This window comes from Leuciscus leuciscus, assembly GCF_965113295.1.
Source record: "Leuciscus leuciscus genome assembly, chromosome: 8".
Lineage (NCBI taxonomy): Eukaryota > Metazoa > Chordata > Actinopteri > Cypriniformes > Leuciscidae > Leuciscus > Leuciscus leuciscus.
The window spans coordinates 26,438,141-26,465,522 of NC_138732.1; the positions used below are offsets into that span (position 1 = coordinate 26,438,141).

The window sequence follows — 27,382 nt, forward strand, 5'->3', positions numbered from 1 at the left end:
TTCGTAAAAATTTAAATAAAAATAAAAAGCATATTAGCGAAAAAAGAGGTAGAAAAAAGAGGTGTTTGCGCTCCGGAGAATGTCAAATTATTCCGTTTACAACGTGTTTTCACAGCGGTGAGCAATGTAGCCAATCGCAGACATGTTTGTTGATTTCTTGAACGCAATGGCCAATCACAGGTGTTTAAGTTAGAACCCACTCACCGCTCGAGTTTTTGTCCAGTGCTGAGTTTTGCCAAAAGTATTACTTAATTTTACCCCCTTTTTATTAATAATAATAATCAAATAAAATAAAACTAGTGATGCAAGAAAATATATATTTCTATCAATATTCATGATACATTTTATCTGAATGTATCAATAAATAAAATGTATAAGAACATATATTAGAATTACCATTATGAACTCCATTGACTTCACTGGATTGAATTAAATTCACTTGAAACTCAAAATTCATGACTGCTTAAATATATGAAACCTAAACAAAACATCAATATTACTCTGAAATATATATATAAAAACAAATTCTTCAGGTGCAATCGCATTAGCGACATTTAAAATGTTGTTGGCAAAAAGATTTGTCTCCTCAAATGTGTAGCGATGTATGAAGCACAGCTCACACAAAAGTCATTTTCAAACCAAGTGAACAAGAGCGATTTAGAAATACAAAATAAAGCCTAATATTTACATCTGATAATCTCTTAAATATCAGTCAGATATGGCATGCATCTTCACTCCAGCTTCTTTGGCAATTTTCTTGTTTCATTCCTTGAATGGTTTGTTACACTCATCACAATACTGATGCTGATATGTGAATTTTTGTCTTCTTCACTTCACTAATTCTAAAAAATAATGTTTGTTTTCTAATTCAACAAGTATACATTAGTCAGACCAAGACACATTTTGTCTTCATATCTTTGTAGAGTCTAAAAGAGGGTTTGCAAAAGAAAGTCAACATGCAAACTATTAATGAAAAAGGAGATTCAAGTTGTTTATCAATTTTTTCATATGAATGTAAACGTTCATGCAAGTCGTGGGAAAGTGCACATTTGTATCTAAATCAACAATCCTCTCACACTGGAAAAAGGACTTGGATGAATGTTAGCTAATTGAAAAGTGTCTGTTTATTTAAAGAATATGATGCAAAACTACAATAAGAATTGTCCAGAACCACATTTAGTAAAACAATCAACAGCATAAATGTCAGGATGTTTACACTGTCACTCCAACTTGGACACATTTTGCAAAAACAAGCAACAACTAATCATTACTTACTAATGAGTGCACTTGTTTCGTTTGAACACTGCATCACTTAATTGACCTCGAATAATACAGTAACAAAACTTCCACTGGAGAACTTTTTCTATATTTTGGATCATTTTCTAAATATTTCAAAAGCTCAAAATGTTGAAGTCAGTAATGCATTTCAGTAACCTGATTCAGGTTGTGCAGACACATTTCATGTTTATGTATCTATTAAGGGCTTTAATGCACAAACGGCTGTATACAGACGTGCTCCGCTCATTAAATCCGCTCGGTTCACACGGAGCACTGGGTTTTAAAATAAAGCGAAACCAGAAAAAAAACAAATAACTACATTTAAAAGCTAAATTTGACAAGAGCAAGTGCACATTTAAATATAGCAAAGGCAGCTAAAGTGATACAAACAATCTGCTGAACATTGAAAATGAATATGCTGAACATCTTACAGAGGCTTATAATGGTTTAGCATTTTCTTGGTTATTAATTTGTGGCCCCATCATTCCTGATTGTAACCGATCCCTCTGAGAAACAGAAATGCTGCTTTCTTTGGAATGTTCTGCATCTCAAAACTCAGTCAAGGATACTATGTGCGGCCAAAACGGCCTTAGAAAAGTAGAGTTCATTTGTTCGCTTTTTAAAGAAATCTTCACATTCCTTCATGTCCGACAAAAAGAACATAAAATACTATAAATAAACGATGTAATAAATATCCCCTTAATCATTGCCATAAAACAAAATAAATCACTCTAAAATGGTAATTTCCACAAAAATAAAATGGATTTAAAACTTATTGAAGACAATCAGCAGTGTAGTTGATTTTACTTGAATGGATTGTCGTCGTAAATTTGCCAGCAAGAATACCAAACTCAATGTAAACAGCATGTCAGAAAGCCTCTACAATAGTGATGTTGAACTGGCCGGACAATCAAAGCTGCGAAGGCTGATTCATGCAGCATCACAGTGAGAGCACAACTGTGGTCTTATTCATGAGGAACCTCATGAGGCCATTGAATTTGGGCTTTGACACAGATCCTGCTCGTCTACAGGCACTGAGGTAAAGCAAGGCCTGAGACGCTCAAACCATCTCCTCCTCGCAGTGAGCGTCTCCCACCAGCAGAGAGTGCTTGTCGGGCTCGCTGAGGGCCATGCTGTTCATGGAGTGTTTGTCGGAGCGGAGCGAGTTGATGGAGGCCCGGCTGTAGTTGACGATGCGGTCGAGCAGGCTGAGTTTGGGTGAGGACCGACGCAGCTCTCCCATGCCGATGTGAACGCTGACATCCGATAGGCTGCCTTGCTTTCTCACCTCACCCAGTCGTCTTTCCAGCTTCTCAGCGGTGGGTTTAGTGTAACTGCAGAAACAGGATGTGTCATATTATCTTAAAGAGGCCTTTTGTTACACCTTTTTACAAAGTCTTGATTTTGTTTTTGGGCTCTACTAGAATAAGTTTTCACGCTTGAATATTTAAAAAGCACATTATTTTCACATATTTTACATTGTTGCAGCACCTCTCTTCCCAGTCTGTCAGTAACACTGTTTAGTTTCTGTCTCTGTGAAGCCCATCCTTCAAAACAGCATAATGTGCTCTGATTGGTCGGCTGGATCTTTGGTCAGCCGCTTCAAGCGTGTTTCAGAAATGTCTACTACTAACTCAACTCAACCAGGCCTCACCCCCTATATTTTGCATGTGCCTTGGGCTGGAATTACTTAAATGAGGAATATTGTTACGTGTTTGTTCCTGGAAGAAAACTCAAGACCACAATCGAAGCGTTTCAGGGAGTTCAAGAAACAGTGCACACTGAATAAAGAGTATAACTCCCTTTGGAGTGACTGTTTTTTCTAACGTTGCAGACTTTTTTCATGCTCAAACAGCAAGATTACACACTAGAGAAAGTTGAAAATCAAAAAAAAAAAAGCATAATAGGTCTCTAAAATATCACACACACAAAAAAAAGAGCAAAAAGAAAATGCTGCTGATTAAAGCAAGACACCCCAGGAAAATTGGGTAAAAAAATTATAATAAACAGACATCACCATACTTACCCAGTTGACTGATTACATTAAGAATCGCAAACATTGTTTGTATTACAAGTTTTCTGAAATGTTATGTTTTTGAATATGCAAATGAGGCATTATCTTAATAAATATGCACTAGTTTGCATACATTTCCAGAACAGAAATCTGAACATTGAGTAAAGTTAAGTTAAAACTTGGTTTTATTCTTTTTACATACTAGAGTTAAAGGTTTTTACAGAGGGAATTTTTGATATCCCTTCTACTCCATATATCTGGAGTGATAAAACTGTCAACAGACAGGCAATCAGGCAAATTATATATGAACAAAACCCTCTGTAAAAGCCTTCGGAATATAGATGGGAATAAAACTGTAAAGTTTGGTGCGAGCGATACTGAAGTTAACACTGCATGTGAAAATATGCCTTGTCATTGAACGCTATAAGCGCGCACAGAAAAAAAAGGACAATGAAATAAACACAGTATTTTGGATGTTTTCTTTCAGCTAGTCTAAAACAACAAGTTATGAAAAGCCAAATAGCACAAAAGCTTAAAATTGTGTGCATGTAAAAAAAGTTTTTGCCTGTAGTGTCTTGCCTTAAAATTGCATCAAAATAATCAGCCCTATTAGTAATGTTTAAAACATGTTAAAAAATGTAACTAGTTTACAGTCTGGTGTTAATATCTGAGAGGTTTACCATTTCAGTAGAAGTGAGGACAGCACTACAGACACGGATGAGGCAGCCATAGCAGCAGAGCCCATCCAGGGCTGCAGCACCAAACCCACAGGCATAAACACACCTGCAAACAAATCAATAATACACACTTAGACACCTGCTGTTAAGATGCGTTTTGGTTAATTGGATCACAAGTGGACGACACTAAATACCGGTGTAAACGGGGTCTAAAACGTTTTGAGCTAGTCCACTTTCAACCACTTTCAGAGGTAGTTGAAAACGCATTAGACTGGATTGCTTTCATAGTGTAAACGTTCATGTGGTCGAATGTGTTCAAACAGCCACAAAAGACCGTCTACTCTCCGCCTACTGACCTAATGCGCAAACATTACAGCGTAAACATAACAGCGAAAGACCCAAGTTTGGGTTTAAGACGAAAAACGCACAACGTTCTCTCACCATTCCTGATTTCTAACACACACTCACAGCGTTCGGTGGGCGGGGTATGTAAAGCACCTCTTACTACTTACTATAAGGTATAAGTGTGACACTGTCACACCCATCATACATATTAGGTACACTAATGTTTAATTGTTATCATTAAGTATTGTCATTGTCAATTATGTTTTTTTTGTAGTGTCGAGTTGAGTTTCAGTTGTCCTTATCTTAACCCTAGCCCTTGAGTTATCCTAACCAGCCCTTAGCCCTAATAAGGTGAATAATAACCTCGGCACTTTGTCATTGCTATCAACTCTGACTCACTCAGGGCTCGACATTAAGCCTTTTCATGTGCTTGTCCTCTGGACAAGTAAATCTGTCATTCACTTGTCAGAGTAAAAAAGTTGCTTGTCCGGAATGTTTTTGGTGTGTGTGTGCTGTAAATATAATTTATTCTGAAGAAATATCCTCATCTGTGTTAAATCAGCTCTGATATATTTAAATCTGCATATTGTCATATCTGCACCTTTAAAGGGCCACCCCCCACCCCCCAAATCTTATTAAATGTACAGTATGCTTCATCTTTAGTTTTAAATTTTATCAATAGATTAAATTGGAATAGCCTAATAAGATAATAGGGCTGTTGTTACCCTAGGAAGGGCTGATCAAATTAAATCATTTACACTGAAAATGTACAACTGCATTAAATAATGTTATGAATATGAGATCGTTTAAAATATTTTTGAATATACAAATAAGAAACGTTGGAAAGAATGATACTTTTAAAGTAAACCGCCAGTAGGAGGCGTCAGGCGACCGTCTTAATGAGCGAGTCATTGAGTCATTCATTCAAACAATTCGTTCAAACAAGAATGAGACATGTTTATGAATGGGACATTGAATCTTTGACTCAGCCAATTCGTTCAAAACGCTGAATCATTCAGTAATGAAACACGGTTAAGTGTTGCTGTGAGATGCGTTACGGTTCTGCTGTGACATTTGTTTGGAACTATTTTTGCTGCTGAAACAGAACAAAAACAGTCAATATTGTGTCTAAAATGTAACTTAAGTAACTTAATTTGAACTGTTTATTGAACTGTTGTATCAAAAGCAATGTCACATTTTCAGTCGTGAATGGTACTCAAGAAAACAGCACTCGTCGTGTGAGGTTGCTAAACTGTATCATATGTTAAAAATATTAAAACACATTTTGAATTTTGGCACTGGCAGTAACGTTATGTTGTTAACTGAGTTTAAACTGAGTTTACATTTGTTTGGATTTCTCCTCGAGAGGCTGCGCGAGCCTCAACAGCGCAACCTTGTTACCGTCAGTAATACATCCACTATCGATCGCAACTTACAATTAATATAAATACAATCAGAATCATTCTCTCATTTTAGTGATTCCCTAGTTATTTATTTATTTTTTGTTATTGACGTTTAATCAGGCTACTTGTCCGGTCGGGCAAGTAAAATTCTATTTTACTTGTCCCTTAAAAAAATCCACTTGTCCCGGACCATAGACAGTATAAGAAAGTCCCGGACAAGCGTTAATGTCGAGCCCGTCAGGTCCTGTTAGTACCGTATATATTTTTAAATTATGCTAGATGAAGTTAAAATATGGAGACACAAATATTAAGCAAAAAAATGGAAACTCATATATTGAGGTGGTGATGAAAAATTTACTACCAAGTCAAATTGCGTTTGTTACCTTTTACTACCTTTCAAGGGCCTTAATTTTGGTAGATTATTTTTACTACCGCGCGGACACCCTGTACAATGAAAAGTAGCTAGTTTTAAACACATCAAATGTCTACAAACTAACACTTGTACAATATTACTACAGTATGCTAAGAATATTAGCATATTAGAATATTAGTATCATCAAATAATCGTCTCCACACAAAAAAAAGCAGCAGCACAAGTGTTTTCCACATTGATGATAATAATCAGAAATGTTTCTTGCGCATCAAATCTTCATATTAGAATGATTTCTGAAGGATCATGTGACACTGAAGACTGGAGTAATGATGCTGTAAATTCAGCTTTGATCACAGGAATACATTACATTTAAAAACAAAATTCAAATAGAAAACAGTTATTTTAAATTCATAATAATTTTTCACATATTACTGTTTTTACTGTATTTTTTTATCAAATAAATGCAGCCTTAGTGAGCAGAAGGTAATTCTTCTAAAATCTTACCGACCCCAAACTTTTGAACAGTAGTGTAAAACAAATAGAAAAAACTGCTAATTTAATCGTTTAATTTAGTTCAACACAATCAACATTTTCTGAAGATTCTCACACCATTTGCTGACTTCATTTATGAGCGTTTCAGGCCCTGTTTTGTACCCTATTTGAGGAAAGTGCCAATAATACTGAAATACTTGTTTTATCTAGTAGTCTTGTATGGTTTAGTTGCTCGTACCTGCAGCAATGGGAATCCCCACAAGATTGTAGATTAGCGCAAATACAAAGTTGATTCTGATTCTTTTTACGGTCTTCTTAGAAAGGTCGATACTCGCAACAACATCAAGAAGATCATTCTGTTTCAAACAAAGATTTGGCAAAATGAATAACAAAGCCTTCAGTTGAATGCACAATATAGGTAACAAACAATATAATGGTAACACTTTACAATAAGGTTCTTTATTAAACATTAGTTAATGTATTAACTAACATGAACTAACCATGAGGAATACATTTGTTACTGTATTTGTTAACATTAGTTTAAAAAAAAAAAGCTGTTCATTGTTTGTTAATGTTAGTGCATTAACTAATGTTAACAAGATTTTAATAATGTATTAGTAAATGTTGAAATTAACAATAACAAAGATGAATAAATGCTGTATAAGTGCAGTTCGTTATTAGTTAATGTAACTAATGCAGTTAACTAATGAACCTTATTGTAAAGTGTTACCAATATAATGTCAACATATGTAATCAGGCCATTACAGTGTTCATACCCTGATAAGCACCACGTCGGCAGCCTCAATAGCAACATCTGTGCCCGTGCCTATTGCAATGCCAACGTCTGCCATGGCCAGTGCGGGGGAGTCATTCACTCCGTCGCCCACCATGGCCACGCGTTTTCCCACCTGCTGGAGCTGCTTCACTTTCGCCACCTTGTGAGATGGCAAGACCTCTGCAAACACCTTCTTGATGCCCACCTGCAGCAAAAAAAACCAAAACAACCTCAGCTGCTGCATGTGTACGATTATTATTCAAGGGAATATGAAAGTGTCCTTTACTTGGGCCGCGATAGCTCGAGCTGTTTTGCTGTTGTCCCCAGTCATCAGCACGACCTCCAGCCCCATTGCTGTAAGTGTGTGGACAGCCAGCTCAGCCTCAGGCTTCACGGTGTCCGCTATGGCCACCATCGCACAAAGCTCATCTGAGAATAAAACAGAACAGCAAACATCCTCAAAATAAACATTGAGCATTATTTGTTTATTATGTAGTTATATTCAGTTATTCATTAACCTCCATTCCAATTAAAAACCACATTAAATGGCGTAAAAAACATTTGTTTCTCTTGTTTTGACATATTCACTGTTGTAAATGGAAGATGTAAAACAACTAACAGCCTTTAAATTAGGCCACAGCCTGTGAAAACTACAGCATGTGCCTGTTCCTGGGACAAAAATAACCCGGTCTCACTCACTGTCCACAGCCACCAGCACTGCAGTGCGTCCTCTCTTCTCGTGCTCCATCATGGCTTCATCAACATCTGCTCGCACCTGCAGCGCGTTCCTCCTCATCCACTCTCTGTTCCCGATCAGCACTGTGTATGAGGACGTCTGTACTACAGCTGAAACAGACAAAATACCCTTACCAGACCATTCAAAGACAAGACTCTTGTAATTAAACTCTATATATGGAAAACGCCACATAAGGAAACGCGCACACACAACATGTCAGTGTCTTTGTGAGTAAAGTTCAAAGCCTAGTTTACATAATAAATAATAGTTTAGCATCCAAATACATTGCGAATATAGAAACATTTGAATTTGCCATGAGTGAGTTTGTCTCCTCTACGTGAGCCCAATGCCGGTTTCTGTTTCAGTTGCGTTTTAAATGAATTCGTTTTGGCTTGCCAGTAAGTATATCTACTTAGATTTTCCATTCTTGCTGTTACTGTTAATTTTAGAGGATTTGTTGTGGAGTGAGAGGAACTAAAATAGCTTATAGCTCTGTTTATAATGTTTGTATACATTTCGCTTTATTTACCAGTATTTTACATTATTGCTGAATGTAATAATAAAATGCAACTTATCTGCTTTTTTTCCTCTTCAAAAATAAGCATATTTTTTAACCATGCAGCAAATGTTTTAAAATAGCTTGAAAAGTTACTTGCATTACTTTTTAAACCATTTAACTGATTCTTACTGTCGGTTGATGGTTAACCAGTTAATTATGAGCATCCCTACGGTCATGTGACACTCACCGAGTGGCTGTGGGTCCATGATGAGCGGGTGTTCATTGCTGTGGGCTCTGGTATCGCTGATCTGAATCAGGACAGCATTACGCTGGTTCTCCTCACTGTCACTGTCCTCTCTCTTCAGCAAGTTCTCTGTGTTGCTGACCAGACACCTGATCCCACAACCTGGCACAGCTTGAAAATCTGAACAGGTGCCAAGAGACTCCGTACCCAAGTCCTGAACACAGAAGAGCCATTGTGAATCCAAATGCCAAATAAAGACTCGTGCAAATGTCTTTAAATAGAAATTTCAAAAGAACAGCATTTATTTGAAATAGAAATATTTCGTGACATGTCTTTACTGTCACTTTTGATCAATTTAATGCATTCTTGCTGAAAAAAGTATTCATTTCTTAAAACATTTATTTCTCTTACTGACTGACCTCTTCAAGGATAGTGTAAATCGGTTTAAATATAAAACTTTTTATATATTTATAAATTTACAATATATATAAACTTTTGGTATGTTTCACATCTAATGCAGACACACTTCGGTAATGACAATTATGGCTTAAAAATTTACTGTAATTTTTAAATAAAAAGATCAATAAAATGTGCTTATTTAAAACCGCACAAAATAAAATATTTTATTATTAATAATAAAGTTCATGTCATTTGACAACAGTTTTACATACATAGCTATATGATTTTATTAACAAACTATAATACAAATTAAATAGTTTAAAAAAAGTATTTACAGCTTTTTTGTTTTCGAAAATGATGCTGTACGACTATTGCATATTATTATATTTTAATTTAATGTCTAACTTAATGTAACTTATAAACCCCACCACAGGCTGTAAGTCAAACGGACCTGTTTGCAATATTTGGTGATGGCAGAACCCAGCGGATGTTCACTGTTATTCTCAGCGGTGCCAATGATCGCCAACAGTCTGGAGCGTGGCATCCGATTCCCTTCTGCCAGCATCTTCACCTGGACCACTTTGGGAGCTCCATATGTAATGGTGCCGGTTTTATCAAACACCACAGACTGAATCTAAAAGCGCAGACAGATTTTTTAAAAAGTCTTCTTCCGCTACTTTAGCTTAAATCTCTAGCCCGGAGCATCTCTGACCTTGTGTGCCATCTCTAACGGCTCTCCTCCCTTGATGAGAATCCCATTCTGGGCTCCCACTCCTGTTCCCACCATTACCGCTGTGGGGGTGGCGAGACCCAGCGAGCAGGGGCAGGCAATGCACAGGACAGTGATGGAGGCCTGGAAGGCGAAGCGGATGATGGCCTCTGCCTTAGGGATGCTCTTATCATAACCCTGCAGAGAGAGACATTCACCATTTCAATGTGTTCAAAGAGAAAGTATAAACATGACCTAGTATAAAAGGACCTGAACCCAACAGTTTGAATATTTTAAAGGGACACATCACGGAAAACAGGATTTTTCTTGCTCTACTGAAATAAAAAGGTTGGTTACACTTTGTTTTAAGGTGTCATTGTTAGTGTGATTATATATTTAAGTACTGAGTAATATTAAGCAACTACATGTACTTACTATAGGGTTAGGGTAGGATTAGGGTTTGGTTGAGGGTTAGTTGCATGCAATTATGCATAATTTACTGTTAGTACTATGGTAAGTACATGTAACATATGTTACAAGGACACTGTAAAATAAAGTGTTACCAAAAAGTTGTACCATGTAAACACACTCTAATATTCACAAAACAAAGCTTATTGAAACCTAAAGAAACCTTGGCTTACATTATAAGTGGACTTTAGAGAAAAAAATGTAATAAAAAATTTAAATGATGGCATTCTGAAAGGATTTGAGGAACTATAGAAGAACACGAATGTACAGAGACGGGCTTCACTCACAGGGAAATACTTTTCCACGAGTGGAAAGTTCACAAAGCCGATCAGAATCCAGACTACGAGAGTCAGGAAGGAGATCCCAATGATGAACGGGACAAAGTAGCTGCTGATCTTATCTGCAAACTGCTGGATGGGAGCCTGATTGGAAAGTTTAAAAAGGTTATATAGGCCAAAGCTGATGCAGTATACTGGATTAAAAACACACACACACACTAACAGTCAAACGTCAATGAATTTGTTTCTCTCGATATTAAACAATCATGAGAGCACATAACGTAGGCGTCTGTGTTGACAGCAGATGTTGTTGTGTGAACGCGCGTTGGAGATTAATATTTTTTAAATAAAGTGGTAAATTATGTTTTTTTGTGTGCAAACAAAGCACTCGTGTTGAGGTTAAAATTGAGGTTAAACCACTGGAGTCACATGGATTACTTAAATGATGTTTTACTACCTTTCTGGGGTTTGAAAGTGGTAGTTGCGCAGCTGTCAATGGAGGGACAGAAATCTCTCAGATTTCATAAAAAAATATCTTCATTTGTGTTCAGAAGATGAATCAGATTTGGAACGACATGAGGGTGAGTAATTAATGACAGCATTTTCATTTTTGTGTGAACTAACCCTTTAAAGCTCATGCTAAAATGTTTGAAATTAGTTTTGTACCAAAAAAAAAAAAAAGAGTTTTGAATTGTGTAACATTTTGGTTACTAATAATAATATTTATACTTCCATCTGTGATATTTTATTTTTTTCCACAATAATAGTAAAGTATGTCCAAACTTTATACTGGCTGTGTATATTGGAAAATAGGGATTAGCAATAAATTAATACATACTCTACAGTAAAAGTTTGGCAAGATTTTAAAATATTTTTGAAAGAATTATCTTCTCACCAAGGCTGCGTTTATTGAAAATTGTTCTATTTAATATATTGTCAAATGTAATTTATTACTGTGATGCAGAGTCCTGCACGGGTCCATTTTTGGAGACCCGCCCCCGCAAAGTTCAGCACCAGATCCGACCCGTCAACCGTGATAATATCAAAATTAAATCTGCACCCGCCCACCTGCCAATAACGCACCTAAAAGCTGTCACAAAGAACTGGGAAAAGTAATGATTATTAATAGGCCTGTCAAATATATCAATGAGACATTTCAATTGTTTATTAATAAGCAAGTGTTTTCTGTGTCAAATATGACGATGCTGACTCGCGATCTTCACAGTAGTGAACGCGCCAGAGAGAAATGCACATTTCATACGGATTATAAGCAGAGAACAGTCTGTTTTCATTCGTTTTGAATTGTTTTGTTTAAAAGTACACATTTCATGCTTTCTATTTCTCAGGTCTGTGAGGCAAGTAGCTTATACGATGAGTTTCGGTTCATTTAAGAGAAGATCAGTTCACGCGCGGGCGCCTCCGGCCGTGTCCTGATTATATTGCCTGCCTGCTATATTTACTTATTTATTAAATCCATGAATTTGGTAGATGAAACATTGATTAAAATGAAGATACAATTAATACAAAACGAAATTCACTTTAAAGAAAGGCTTAACAAACTTAATGAAGTGGTCAAAATCATGTCTGCCCACTCCATTTGTCTCACGATATACGGGATCATCTTATCTTATTCATGCTTTTCACTTTTCATATAATCAACATGAAATTAAAAAAAAAAGTATATTATTTTATTTAAACATGAATATGAAACTAAATCGTTTTTTAATGACTGGGCTACAACACATAGGCCTATTGGCCTACAGTACAGAGAAATTTAATGTCGCAACTTGGTCGGACTAAAAGGGGAGAAAAAAAATAAATTGTGTCGGTCCTAAACTGACAGGGTCGGTCGGGTTACGGCAAACAATAATATTTTTAAGGATGGCCTGACTAAAACACATATTTGCGTATGTGTAATGCTGGTTATTTAGACATACAAAATATTGCACATATTTTTCATCCGCTACCCGCTCGTAAGGAGTTCATTATCCGCCCGCGTCCCCACCCGTGAATTTTAGGAATGTCACAATCCACCCGTTTTAGCCACTTTTATGCGGGTACCCGACCCGTTGCAGGACTCTGCTGTGATGGAAAAACTGAATTTTCAGCATCATTAGGCCATTAAGGGCCGTTCACGTAGCGTCTAAAAACACGGAGAAAACACCGGTTGCAACGGCTTCGCTCTCTATTATGAGCACGCTTGTCATGCATCTACAAATTAAAATAACAAATCTGAGTATGTGTATGACGTGAACAGCCCCTTACTCCAGTCTTCAGTGTCACATGATCCTTCAGAAATCATTCTAATATGATGATTTGCTGCTTAAGAAACATTTATTATTATTAACAATGTTAAAAACAGTTGTGCTGCTTCATATTTTTGTGGAAACTTTTTGAAATTTTGCTGAACTTAACTATTATTGTATACTTTTCTTTTTTACAATAAATAAATAAAAATCACCAAACTGTTGAACGGTAGACTACACTGCATATCCTTGGTCCTGTTTTTATTATTAGACATTTCATTTATTTTTATTGGTTGTTATTAAATATTTATTTAATGTTTTTATTATTCTGATTCTGTCAGAATAGTAGTGACAGACAGACAGATTCAAGTATATAGTTAACAGACAGACAGACAGACAGATAATATAAAGGAACAAAAATAGGACGCATTGATCTGTGATAATCTGAAGAATCAGAAGCTGTTATCATCAAAAGACATGGTATGACAGCAGAAGCCGAGCTGACAGACGCACCTTTGAAGTCTGTGCTTCCTCCACCAGTTTGACGATCTGAGAGAGGGTGGTGTCTGTGCCCACATGAGTGGCTTTGATCAGCAGAGAGCCGTTCTGATTGATAGAGCCTGCGATAACGGTGCTCCCCAGCTTCTTAGTGACAGGCATGGCTTCACCTACAACACAAGACACACATCATTAGACCACCAGAGTGCAGTGACTGCACAAATTGGAAAATGAAGGGAAGAAACATTACACTGAAATATCTGGATTGCTTGGCCATTGCTATGTGGTTACTTACTGGCCCAAGTCAAAAGTGCAAACCATCTTATGCAAATCTGATCATTAGACCTGATCAAGGCTTGACTCCCTCAAAAGCCTATGGGAATTTAATTATCCACTGAGATGTCTGAGAGCACACTGAAAATCAGGGATTTAAAATGTATTGAATACCGGAAAAACAAAACGCATTCAAAATAACGTTGATGTAAATTGAGTAAGAAACATTTAGAGTTAGTTCACTCAAAAATGTATTTTTGCCTGATGTCATTCCAAACCCATTAGACTTTCATTCATCTGACAAACCTCACTGGTTCTTGCGGAAGCTCAAACATACTGCGTGACGCGATAATAAATCTCATTGGTTATCGCAAGTCAAGCAAGCATGTCTGAGCTTCTGTTTACCAAATTTGAACGAAATCTGTTCATACTATAAAGTGATTGTGTTTCTTCAGAAGACTAGGATTAAACCAATCATTCATATTGATTTATTTTACAAACTCTTTAAGCATGTTCTGAAGCGTCAGAGTTTTGGGCGAATAGACTTTCAGTGGTGGGACAGAAATCTCTCAGATTTCATTAAAAATATCTTCAATTATGTTCTAAAGATGAACGAAAGTCTTTCGGGTTTAGAACGACATGAGGGTGAGTAATGACAGAATTTTTATTTTTAGGAAAACTATCCCTTTAAGGTTCTGCACATTATTTCTTCAAATAAGCACATTTTTGACATTACGCTATTTTGTAGAAAAGGGCAGATGTTCTTGCCTCCATTGTTCCAAAAATCTTGCACTTCCTTTTCAAATCATACTAGATAAAATTAACATCAAATTGTCTAATGCCAGTGCTCTAGAGATGATCTCATTGAAGTAGAAAGGCAACATACAAATACATTTTCACATTCAACAAATAATTCTCATTCAAATGTTTATGCTGCTAATATCATTTAGAGTGAAAAACTTCACAAAATGCAAAAGAGATTCATTTTTACTAGTGGCCTCAGACTTTTGGACGTCACTGTATATGGAATACACAACAATTATCCTGCCTCCTTTGTTTGTACTTCTGTTAGTAAGGAGAAAATTGTCCTGTCGAACCCGTAATGAGAGACTCGTCTGCCATGGAGTGTCCTTCAATTACTCGGCCATCCACTGGAAACTTCCCTCCAGGCACAACCTTCACAACATCTCCTCTCTGCACCAGCTCAACATCCACCTGCTCCTCACTGAGAGAGAGAGAGAGAGAGATAACACAAGGTCATATGTGGAAGAAAGTCAGCTGTAATTTCTGTTGAAAGGAAACACAAACTACACAGCACAGGAGTCGCACAAACCTTAACACAGACATATCATCATTCAGTGTAACAACAGTGGCCTCTGTCGCCTGTAAAGACATCAGCTTGGACAGAGCCTCAGAAGTCTTACTCTGCGATTGAAGACAAAACCACATCAACATTAGTGCAGAACAATGAAAGAAATTAAAGTGCTCCATTATGCTATTTAAAAGATTCCTAATTTTGTTTGGAGGTCTCCCACAATAGGTTTACATGCATCCAAGGTCAAAAAACACTTTCATTTTCTCATAATATACATTGCAGCATCACGTCTTTTCTCACAGTGTCTAAAACTGTTCAATAAAGGATTTAATCTCTCTGAACCACTTCTTTCCGAGAGCCTACTCTACTCCGATTGGTCAGACGGCCCAAACAGCGTCTTCTCGACATGTCGACAACACAAACTAAACTCTTCCAGGCCTCGGCTACAACTACAGTGTTTGAGAGTTAAAGTAGACAATGTTTGTAGGCAGCCAATGAAGACAATAGGCTGGCATTATGTACATTTGTTACAAACCTACAGTTTCAAGCAGGAAGTTAGACAGGAATTCCTGACAACTTGTTTCACTTATCCACTTTGAAACTTTGCAGACCTTTCACATTCACAAACTACATGAAATGTAATATCCAAAAAGCGTAATAGGGGCACTTTAAGAGATAATATTACAAGCAGGAAGATGAATAACTTGTGTAACTGGAAATGCTTGTTCACCTTTGCTATTTGCTCCAGCCACCTGCCCAGCGAGATGAAAACAAACAGCATGGGTGGAGTATCAAAGAAGGTGATGGGGTTCACTTTTGCCCTCTCTATCATAGCAACCAGAAGAATCACCAAAGAGTATGTGAATGCGATCGTTGTTGCGAGTACAATCAGCACATCCATATTGGCCGTCCGGTGCTTGACAGCTTTGTAGGCTTGACAGTAGAAATACCGCCCACCGATAAACTGCAGAGAGAAAAAAAACAGATACCATTCAGTACATAAAGTATTTGCATATTTAAGGTAGACAAAGAATTTAAATATAGAAAGTGAGACATTTTCCTCTCACAGTACATTGATAAAAGTCAAACTGGCAGGTAACCAACCTGCACAGGGACACAAAAGAGGAATGAGATCAGGTTCATGATGGAGAGGCCTGGCAGAAGCTGTTTCTCCAGGAACATGGTGGAGTGGTACTTCTCTCTGTCCTCGGCTGTGATGTTATGGTGGTGGGACATGTCCATGTCCATCATGTGATCCATGATCATCATATAGATCATCATGCCCATAACAGGCACACAGAAAAACAAACTGATGAGGAACGATCTTTTCCACCTAGGAGAAAACAGCAAAACCAACTTATGCAAACAGGTCAAAAGAAAGACATTAGTTGTGTTCCTTCAAGAGGTAATGGACATCAAGGCAAAAAAAAAAAAAAACCTCAAAGCAGTAAAGAAGGTTATGTTGAAATTCCATGATTCTTATTTTAGGCAATCCTGTTTTAAAGTGCCCCCTATAAGCTTTTTCAGATATGACCTTTTTATGTAGTGTATTGTAGTATTATGTAGCTGTTTGTGAATATAAAATGTCTGCAAAGTTTCAAAGATCAAAGAGTTATTGTCTCCCAAAAGAAAGAACCGATTCTAAACTGTCTGACAGCAAACTGTCAGTAAGTCGCTCCAGTCTTCCTGCTCTAAACTATGTAGCTTTGTAACACATTTGCATAATGCCAGCCTATTGGCTGCCCGTGAACAGCATCTACTCTGACCCTCAAACACTGTAGTTGTAGCTGAGACTGTAAGAGTGTGGTTTGTGTTGTCGACATGTCGAGAAGACGCGGTTTTCAATGCTGCGAAAGCAAATCCACTTTGCAGCACTTCCAAAGGTTGAGGAATGGATGTAGGCTGGAACTGATACGGTAAAACCGGCGCCACTGTTACAGTTTGTATCACAGTGTATCAAGTACTGAGGAAGATCCGGAGCTGAACTTCAGATATGGTAATGAGTGTTTCCTTTCCGGCACATGCTGTAAGTGGTCGACTAATCACAACAGACTGGGCCATCTGACCAATCAGAGAAGAGTAGGGTCTCGGGAAGGAAGGGGTTTACATAATTTATTGAATCGTTTCGGACACTGTGAGAAAAGAGGTGATGCTGCAATGTATATTATGATCAAATTAAACTGCTTTTTGACCTTTGATGCATATAAACTTCTTGTAGGAGACCTCCAAAACAAAATTAGGAACCTTTAAAATAGCATAATAGGGGCACTTTAAAAACAGATTCATTCCAGAAACCTTATTCCCTTATTTACTTACTGTTGGATCTCCCGGCTGTGATCCAAGTGACTTCCAGGACGATCTTTCTTCACTAGAGAGGCTGTAAATCCCATGTTCTGTTCATCAAAAATAGGGAAGTTCATGTAAGAACACGCCACAAAACAGATTTCTTAGTTCCCTACAATATTATTTATAGCTCTCTACAATATTATTTATAGCTCTGTTCTTAAACATAATAAACAGACACTGATCTTAATAAGTGACTGATTCAGAACGGCAACTCAAAACAGTGCTCCTTATGTAAAACAAACAATTGACTCACAGTAGAGTTTTTGTTAGCAAACTGCTAAACTAAAATGCTGTCTATGTAGGCAGCTCACTAGGTTTTGGAACAAAGCTTAACGTACATCTGAACATATTTATTCCCATGACAATGAATGTGAATTCACCTCGATCCATCTGATTACGTCTCGAGGGCCGGTCACTTCTGGGTCATATTTGATGTGGGCTTTATTAGTTGCCAGGGCAACTGAAGCATAAAGGATGCCCTTATGCTTCATCAAGTTAGACTCAATTTTGTGAACACAGGAGGCACATGTCATCCCTCTGACCTGATGAAAAGAGTCATGATGTCCACAAACATTTGTTGATAGAAAAATTTGTCAAAAATCAATAATAGGACCTGCTAACATACCACAAGCTCCAGGGTTCCATCGGAGCCGTCGTAATTCTCCATGACTGTGGCAGTGAAGCCGAGCTCTCGGATAAACTCTGCTATTCTCTGAGGATCAATGATTGAGGAGCTGTATCGAACCTCGGCTTTACTTGCCATCAGTGCAACCAAAACGGAGTGTACACCTGTGGAAGAAAGACATAATGGCAAATTAATTACAACCAAACTAATATATCTATAGTGCCTTTGCATATCTAGAAATTTGCCAATTAATATGACATTTGCTCCTTTTTTTTTTGTAACAGAGATACGGGTTCTGTTTGATCAATTTTAGACACCATCACTGTGTGTAAATATATCTAGCATTATTTTGATTTGGAAAAATCAGGGATTACCATGCTCATTCTTGAGGTTCCTCTCAATGTTGGCCACGCAGGAGGCACAGGTCATTCCTCCAATCTGGATAAAACATTTGGAAATAGTGTTTGTTGAAGGTTCAGCATCACTCTCTGCTTCAATCTCTTTCACAGCTGACCAGACTGGAGATAATGATAAGCTGCGGACAGACGGCGCTGGTGGCGATGGGCTTTTAACCACTGAAGGCACCAATGAATTTGTCTCTGTAAAAATGGCAGAACAAAGTTAAAAGTGACCTGGTTTCAGTGGAAATGGCAATTTAGAACATGCATCTAGAAATACAAAATACCAATAGCAGAAAAGTAATCAGACAACAGTTTAGTTGGTTATAGATGCTGTGCGTGTGTGATATTGTCCTGCCTTCTTAAATTTAAAGAACTCCCTCAGTGATCATATACAGTTAGGGCAAAGGCAAACTATACAGCTTTGCAAAGTACAGTCAAATGCTAACAGAACAACACAAACGTTCAAATATTGTTCTTGGGTGAATCAAAAAACCTGTCAAGAACATATATGGCTTATATTTCACCACCACATAATAAAATAAATAAATAAATAAATAAAGTTCACCTAGAAGAACTATTATGGCATTCTTACCAATTCTTATTACTGAAACACTAATATGTATATTTACACATCATTGTAGTATTTACTGTACTGACTTAAATGTATGCAGATTTGATTTCATCATGATGACTTGCATTTCTGTAACTTCTCCCTCAAACCCCCAAAATAAAACATTCCAGACACATGACAGTATTGGGAAATGGGAAGGAAATGTGCTTCACTGTAATGACAAAAGTCACAATGCCAGAAAATCTTGAAATCCCTAAACTAGACTTTACTGTCTGTGTGTCATTTTGTTCTGTGTGGTGAAATATGACCAGGACATGAATTCACCAGATGTTCTGTACTTTTTTTTCTTTTTTTGAGGGGGCACCAGTGGCAGTCATGGCTCAAATATGGTAAACGTAATCGCAAATGTACTTGCCTGACACACAAAAGCGAACCTCATTGGTTCTCACGCATCAAGCAAGCATGTTTGAGCTTCAGTGTTTACCATATTTGATGAGCTCTATGTATAGTATGTGCGTTGATCAATTTGTATATAGCCTATGTGAATATAAGCCTAAATTAAATCTGTTCAACATATGAAGTGATTATGGATTTCTTTATCATGTCCTTATAAACTCACTGAAGAATCAATGTTTTAGTGGAATACATTTCAAAGGAAGGAAAGAAATCTGACGGACTACATAAAAAATATCTTTGTTTGTGTTTCAATGATGAAAAATCACATGGGTTTGACAGAATTTACATTTTTGGGTGAACTAACCCTTTTTTACCTACAATATTCATACTACTTAATTTACCAGACAGACACTTATTTGGAAGTTGCATTCAAAATACACCTGGTTCAAAACCAACTGGGTTTGATGCCTCAGATTCACCAAGTTATTCTCCAATCTTACAATTCAAATTTGTTATATGAAGTGCTGCATCAGAGGTATTTAAGACAAAAAAGCACCATAAATGGGACAATATAAAACTGTTAACCAGTCTATACCTGTCTGTAGTGAAGGCATATAGAATACTTACCAGGCAGAAAAGCATCAAAGCCCATGTCCTCTATGGATTCCCTCAGCTCTTCAGGGGAAGTCACTAAAGGGTCATACTCAAAAGTTCCCTGATGATTGGCTAGTGACACTTGGGCTGATCTCACTCCTTTCTTCTGGGAGATCATGCCCTCGATGGACTGAACACAGGAGCCACAGGTCATGCCCTCAATGTGGATCTCCGCTACTGATACCAGAGGCTGGAGGAAGCTTGGCTCTGGGGAAGTTGGGATAATAGCTTTAAAATTCCCTGGAGGAAGGGCCTCAATGGCTTTCTGTAGCTCCACTGCTGAAACTTGTTTTGGGTTGTGCTGAATTGAAGCTTGTCTGTTCTCCAAGGACACAACAACGGAACTCACTCCAGGCAGCTTGGATATATTGTCCTGAATATTTACCACACAAGACTTGCAGTGCATTCCTGTAACCTGAATCAGTGTAGTGATCGTGGAGTCCGTGGACGGTTCAGAAACCTTCTCCTCAGGAGAGGAGGCAGTCTTTTTGGGAGAGCTGAGCAAACGCTCTACTTCACTAGCCGAAAGTTTTAACTGACGAGGTTTGGCTTTAACAATGGCTTTGAAACCAGCCACCTCGATCTGTTTCACAATCTCATCCACCGTGGTGACATAAGGCAGGTAAAGTACAGTGGCTTCCTGGGAATCTAGAGAGACTGAAAAAAAGCATGGACAAAACCAAAATCAATACTCAGGAAATGTTACTTCAAGAGTTAATAATAAGAATATGTTTACACTCATCTTAAAGGTGCAGTAAGCAATTTCTGAAATACACTGTTGAAAGTGGATCGGACTGAGCAGCACCACACCAAACATGGCTACAATCAGCAGTAGGGGGCGTATACACTCATGATGGGGGAGGAGAGAGAGTGAGCAAGAGGGAGATTTGATGAAAGACTGTAGAAAGAGAGATGGCTGAGAGACATTACAAAAGAGAAAAACTCAGAGGAATATCACTGGAAAAAGAAGGGCTATGATCAGGAAGAGCTTTAGGATCCACGTTAATATTAGAAAATATTTCCAGAGCTGGAGAGACATAAGCAGGAAGGCCTGAAAATGGACACAGATGTTGCTTTGTTTCTGCTCCATATGTGAGTAACATGGTTTTGAGTGTGTGCTGCTGGAGACTAACAGCAAACTCTTGCTTGGATACTTGTGTACTGTATGTAAATTTGTTGATCTTCCTTGTTGTTCATTTGTCATCTTCTCTTTATTTTTTGCTGAGCTTTAATTTGCTTTGCTACAGCTACGATAAAAGAACATCCACTCTTGCATTGCGTGTTTGTGCATTTTGAGGGAGGATCAATGAAGTGAGGGGTGTGTTTGCTTGGGTTAATTTCAAATATCAACAGTGTTCAGCAATGATTCTCAGAAATCGCTTACTGCGCTTTTAAATAATTTTTGTTTATGTATTGCTGACTGACATAACAACGGTCTTTGAATTTATACTGACACCTACTGGTGTGGAATGGATACAACATGGGGCTGATAAAAACAGGTTTTCCAAAACTTATTGACTCTGAATATTTGAAAAGGTTTTAATTTTCCAGAGTATACACCAACATATTATTTTATTATTATTTATTATTTTATTTTACAGTGCATGCCTTGGAAATAATAATAATAATAATATTTTATTATTATTATTATATAATATCTCTTAGAGCTGTCGGGCATGGGGAATCTCAAACTGCAGAGTTTAAGTTAATAACAATACTTTGTCTATGGTCAAAAGTAAATGAAATTAGAAATTGGTAAAAAAATGTATGCCTTTAATGTTGTGGCAATTTTTCCCTGTGGTATCAAAAAAGCCTTTGAATATCGATATTTTCAAGGTATTATCAAAGTTAGAAATTCCAGTATCATGACAACATTAATGTAGCATGACAAAGTAACTTTTCGGTTACTGGTGACATAAAAAATGTCCAATAGCAATCATACTTGTCACTTATCTATGGCATATTTATTTTGAAATTGTCTAATAGTAGAGTTAAAGGATTATAAAGTTCTACTCAGCTGGTCACGTGATCTCAACATGGCTGACCCACCATAAATTGGAGAACGTAACAATGTAAAACTATGAAAAACAGGGGGCGACCCATCTAATGTAGTATAAACTTCTAGAGCACTGTACACTGTCACTGTCTAGCATAATTTAAACATTTGTCCAAAGTACTATCATTTATGTAGGGATAAAATATTTTCAGTGGAAAAAAAACTTATGCAAGATATGAGAAAGTGGAGATCATCTTCATTATGTCAACCTAAATGTATAGATTGTGTAAGATCTGATTTCTTATCAGCAGTTACTGACAGCACAAGGTCAATGAGATTAAACTTAATTTTACCATGTAGCCTATACTTAATGCATGACACGATTCACCAGTAAATGTTAAAGTTCAGTGGAGATTGTTTTACTCAAGCAAAGGTAAAATGTCAAAGGTACCTTTAATCTTCTCAACCCCTTTTAACTTCCCAATCTTGCCCTCGATGGTTGTAGTGCAGGACAGACAAACCATTCCTTCAATACGCATTTTCACCGCCTCTACCCCGCTGGAGCTGCGAGAAGTCGGCCCTTCCTGTGGACTGAGCGCTGGGCCGCAAACAGCATCAGGAGCCAGGAAGCGCATCACTTCCCCGAGCTGCTCCACGCTGACCAGAGACGGGACAAACGTGACAGCCAGGCTTTGGTTATCAGCACTCTCTTGTGTCTCAAGCACCCCTTTCGTCTGGGCCAGTGCGCTCCGTGCCTGTTGGATAGAGTCTGTGCTACAGCCTGCTTTGCGGAATACTTTGGTTTCTGTTTGAACTGGTGTTGACGTAGCGTTTGCCAGGTTGGACTCAAAGCCCATATCTTCAATGGCCTCTGCTAAGGATTCTGGACTATGGCGAGTGTGGTCATATGTCACAGTTGCGTTGCTCAGCTCCAGAGACACCTGTGGTTCAAAAAAAAGATCATAATGTGCTAATCTGTCCTCAATTACAGTACGCTTAGTCAAATTGCCCAATAAAAGCCATACAGTTACTCGTAGAACACCATTGTTCCAGTAACTATAAATGGCACACGTGCCTTTGGTTGCACAACACTTCATTTCCCAGCAAATAGTTGCGGTCCTGGATGCTGATTGTTTCATACAGATTCCAGCTGTACTGAAATGGTTGATATGTATGATTGCTCAGATAGCTACTATGTGAATCACTCAACAGCACCCATAGAGGCCGACAATTAATATAAATAACTTTCTCGAGAACCTTTCCAGCAAACTAGGAAGCTGAGATTTGGACATGTTCAATGTAGAGCAGTCTCCCCCTACACAGGTTCATCATGTTCATGTCAGAGCAGCCTGACACTCCAGACTTTCATTAGGTTATGCATTTTCATTAGGCTATAAATTTAGACCATCATTAAAAAATGACTGTTTTACTGATCAAATAAATGAAGCCTGGGTTGAACATAAGAGACTTCTTTCAAAAACAATTAAAAAAAGAATTGTATGGAACGCCAGTAAATTTTTCTAACAAACTTCTTATGATACATTTCTGAGTATGAGCTTCTGTTATATGTAGTCTTAACCCATATTTAGTGAAAAATAGGTATTGTTTAATTGCTTTAAGCATGTGCTTTGCTGAAGTGGCTCGATCATCGCATGACGATAAAGCCAATGTGATTCCTCAGGCAGCTCACACTGGTGATTCACTCATATCATCACATGACCCTTAAACCCTGAAATCCTCATGAAGAGACAACAGGAAGTTTGTTTCGCACAATAAGCACAAATCTACTCCTAGTTGCTTTTTTTGTGCTCAGTATATACTGACCGCTTGCTTAGACAGAGCCCATATTGTTTGCTTCTGTGTGTAACAAAGACATTTATAGTATTTGGCATTTGACAGTACTGGTCAATACTAATACCACCAGTTTGCTTTTCAAAGGTTAAAATGTCATCTTAGACAAACAAAGGATTAGATTATCTGCTTGTTTGACCCATGTCTGCAGGGTAACTGTGTTTTAAGGGAAAGGGCAGGACGAATTACAACAATTAGGCTGTGTCTCTAAGTTCAACATACGAGTGGCTTTCTTCAATTACATGACAGTTGCTGGAGGGAAGGCTCTGGTAAATATTATTACCACCATATATTGCGGTCAGATTGCTCTGTCAGCCACCCAGAGAGGCCCTCTCATACAATGATTCATGGAAAAAGGACACCTGGAAATTTAATCAGTGGCTTAGCTAGATTTATATGTGTTTGTTTAGGGATAAAGAATGACATTTACATTGATTATCATTATCAATAGCCCATAAGCTGGAAAGGTACATAATCATCATCGAACTAATCATACTGTATGGCTAGACTTGTAATGAGCTCAGAGATATACAATCAATGAAGTTGGATATGATAATAGTGATCTATAAAAATTGTTTATTAAAAGTTGTCAGGGTTGCTGACAACCATTATATTGATAGAAGACAAAACAGAGTAAAGTATTATAACAAATTACTACTCATTTTCATTTTAATATATTGTAAAATGTAATTTATTGCTGTGATCAAAACAGTATATTTAGCATCATTCCTCCAGTCTTCAGTGTCACATGATCCTTCAGAAATCATTCTAATATGATGATCTGATACGCAAGAAACATTTCTTATTATTATCAATGTTGAAAACATTTAGGCCTACTATTTTTTGTAATCAGTCATTTTAAATCATAAAAATATAATGTAATAATATTTCACAATATTATAGTTTTTACTATATTTTTGATCAAACACACACACACACACACACACATAATACAATTTGACATTACAAGACATATTTTACTTAATGTTAATTCACTAAAAGAAAATGCTTATAGACTGTTGGTATATTTTGAAACTCACACAAGGAAGAGTTAACTCTTTTGTTAATCGACCAAGCAATTGCAACAATTCATAATTCATAAAAAAAAAAAATGATATAAAGATAATAACAGAGGTAATCACATTCACACTCACTCAATTATTGTGTTTGTTTGACATGGTGGCATTAAAGTCACTCTCACCTGTATATGAATGACGCCTGGCAGACCCCCAATCCGGCCCTCGATGGACTGAACACAGGAGCCGCAGGTCATGCCCTCGACCCCCAGAGTCACACGACACAGTTTAGTGCTCGACGCCATTCCTCCTCTGGAACATAAGAGAAAACAGGGTATGTACAAATGTGTAGGCAAAAATAACATGCAAGTGTCAATCACTGGACAGAGGACACACAAGCAGCTTTCTGACCCACAAGAGCAAACATCAGCCATTCCCACGCTTGAAAACACTTTAGACAACAAACAGTGAAGCAAATACGACCAAACAGTGATTCTGGCCAGTTTTGCTGGATGTTTGGAATGCAAAAGCAAACTATGAAAAACAATTACATGAATATTAGGGCTATCAAATCAAAAGTTTGTTTATATATATATATATATATATATATATATATATATATATATATATATATATGTATATGTATAAGTGTGTGTGAATGTCTGTGTGTGTACACAGTATTATATTTATATACACACACATATCATATAAACACAAACTTTTATGTTAGATGCGATTAATCGATTTAACAGCCCTACCGAAAATATAAAGCAAGATATTTCCAAGGTACCAAGATGCATGACCAAACTTCTACGTACTTTTTGCTAGTCTTAAACATGACAACTCGTTAACAAGACTTTAATAACAGTCTCATTAAACAGACTTGGCTTTCTTAATAAAGAACAATTAACACACTAGACACCCTCTGAATGTTACTGACACACATTTAAATTAGGCTAAATTCGAGTGAAAGCCTCACTTCCAGAAGTTCCAGGAGATATAATGTGTGAACGTGACTAAGGCAACGTACAACAGAATAAATCAATATTACACAATTCTTATTTCAGAAGCATGAGTTTCTATATTTTAAAACAAGACTTCTAAATCATAAACAAAACTCCAAATAAACTCAGTGGATATTTTATCTCACTTGATGACATTAGATGATCTACTCATTTACTATCATTTACTGAAACACAATAACTTAAGGTTTAAATACGGTTAAATTTGTTTAACCTTAGTTAACTAACGTTACATTAGTCAACATATCCCTCGTTTGAGCTCTCTGTCCCGAAGCTAACATAAACAGCATACGTGAAGAGCACAACACAGCTTGATTTCTTTACCTTTCATGCGAAGTGATGATCCAGAGTCACTGGAACAGCAGGTTTAATCCTCACAGGACGTTGCACTAACTTGATAGGGAAGTTTTACTGTCACTTTCACACTGACAGCAGTTAACGTTAGCTGGCTAACATATACTTTCCCTAATCTCTGGCAGCCTTGAGCACCTCACGTCCTCAGAACATGCCCACATCGAACAAAACACAACACTAACGTGTGATGAGTGACTAAACACAGCAGGAGAGCGTGTCCTGCTGGATATTGTTAAATCCATGCGGAATATTGGGCTATCATCATCCGGGCGTGCGGACCACAAACGCAAATCTTCCCCAGTGTGTGTTCGAGGACATCAACAGCCGCTGCAAACTGCGCAGACGTTCAAGACGTCGTGGCAGGTTCAAGTGCCTCAGTAGTGCGTAGTCTTGGAGCTACGGTCAGCAGCACGCATGAGAACTCTGTAGTAGGTTCACGTCCACGTTAAGGCAAGCTCACACTCAGTCACACTACACGACTTTGGGCTGGATTTTGCTGTCGCGGGCCGCTTTCCAAGGTGTGTAACAAAGCCTAGTGATGTTACGTTTGACACCAAAGCTTCGAGGCACGCAACACTATCTCAAGTGAAGCCCCCCGTTTGCGTGTATTGGTTTCACAGAGTCACGTGATCGACGACTGACTGCCCAGTCACGTGAGCAATTCGCTTTGCGTGTTCGGACACCAGGTGCCAGTTGCATAAACTATGTTGAGACTGTGTATTTAGAACTAGTTCGACCAAGAAGTAAACAGTCTTACTTTCTGTAAAAAAAAAAATTCACTGTTTAGTTCAATTTCATAATGACAGGGCAGGCTACATTTATTTTCTGTGAAGACACAAGTGATGTTTAATGCCACATACTGTATGCTTTGCATGTGTTTAACATCTCTAATCTTTTTGCATATTGTGGATTTGTTTTACAGTCACAATGCTTTAGTACATGCGGTGCGTTTTTGTAGGCCTTTATATTGAAAATTATGGCTAATTAGCAGGATATCCACTGTACTGTCCCATAAACAGTAGTAACTAAGAAACCTTGAACCCTGAATCAATAAGGGTTGCTTGTCCTCTGTTTCTGTTCAATAATCTCATACAACAATACAAAGTTCTATCATAAAGGTGTAATGTG

The 27,382-nt window shown here is 37.5% G+C and overlaps 1 protein-coding gene across 1 annotated transcript; it reads right to left on the bottom strand.

The window, feature by feature from the left end:
- Positions 1-1,106: 1,106 nt before the first annotated feature.
- On the bottom strand, positions 1,107-27,180 carry LOC309504557 (copper-transporting ATPase 1-like). Its single transcript, XM_082177707.1, has 23 exons — positions 26,225-27,180; positions 25,064-25,190; positions 22,463-22,952; positions 19,989-20,672; positions 18,368-18,592; positions 17,994-18,157; positions 17,749-17,910; positions 17,339-17,415; positions 16,127-16,355; positions 15,753-15,986; positions 15,041-15,132; positions 14,805-14,932; positions 13,450-13,604; positions 10,700-10,834; positions 9,948-10,142; positions 9,687-9,869; positions 8,840-9,050; positions 8,057-8,203; positions 7,644-7,786; positions 7,359-7,562; positions 6,821-6,938; positions 3,973-4,075; positions 1,107-2,612 (listed from the first exon to the last, which is right to left on the bottom strand). Exons 2-23 carry the CDS (start codon positions 25,181-25,183, stop codon positions 2,339-2,341), a joined length of 4,473 nt encoding a protein of 1,490 aa, XP_082033833.1. The 5' UTR covers positions 25,184-25,190; positions 26,225-27,180; the 3' UTR covers positions 1,107-2,338.
- Between the last annotated feature and the right edge of the window lie 202 nt (positions 27,181-27,382).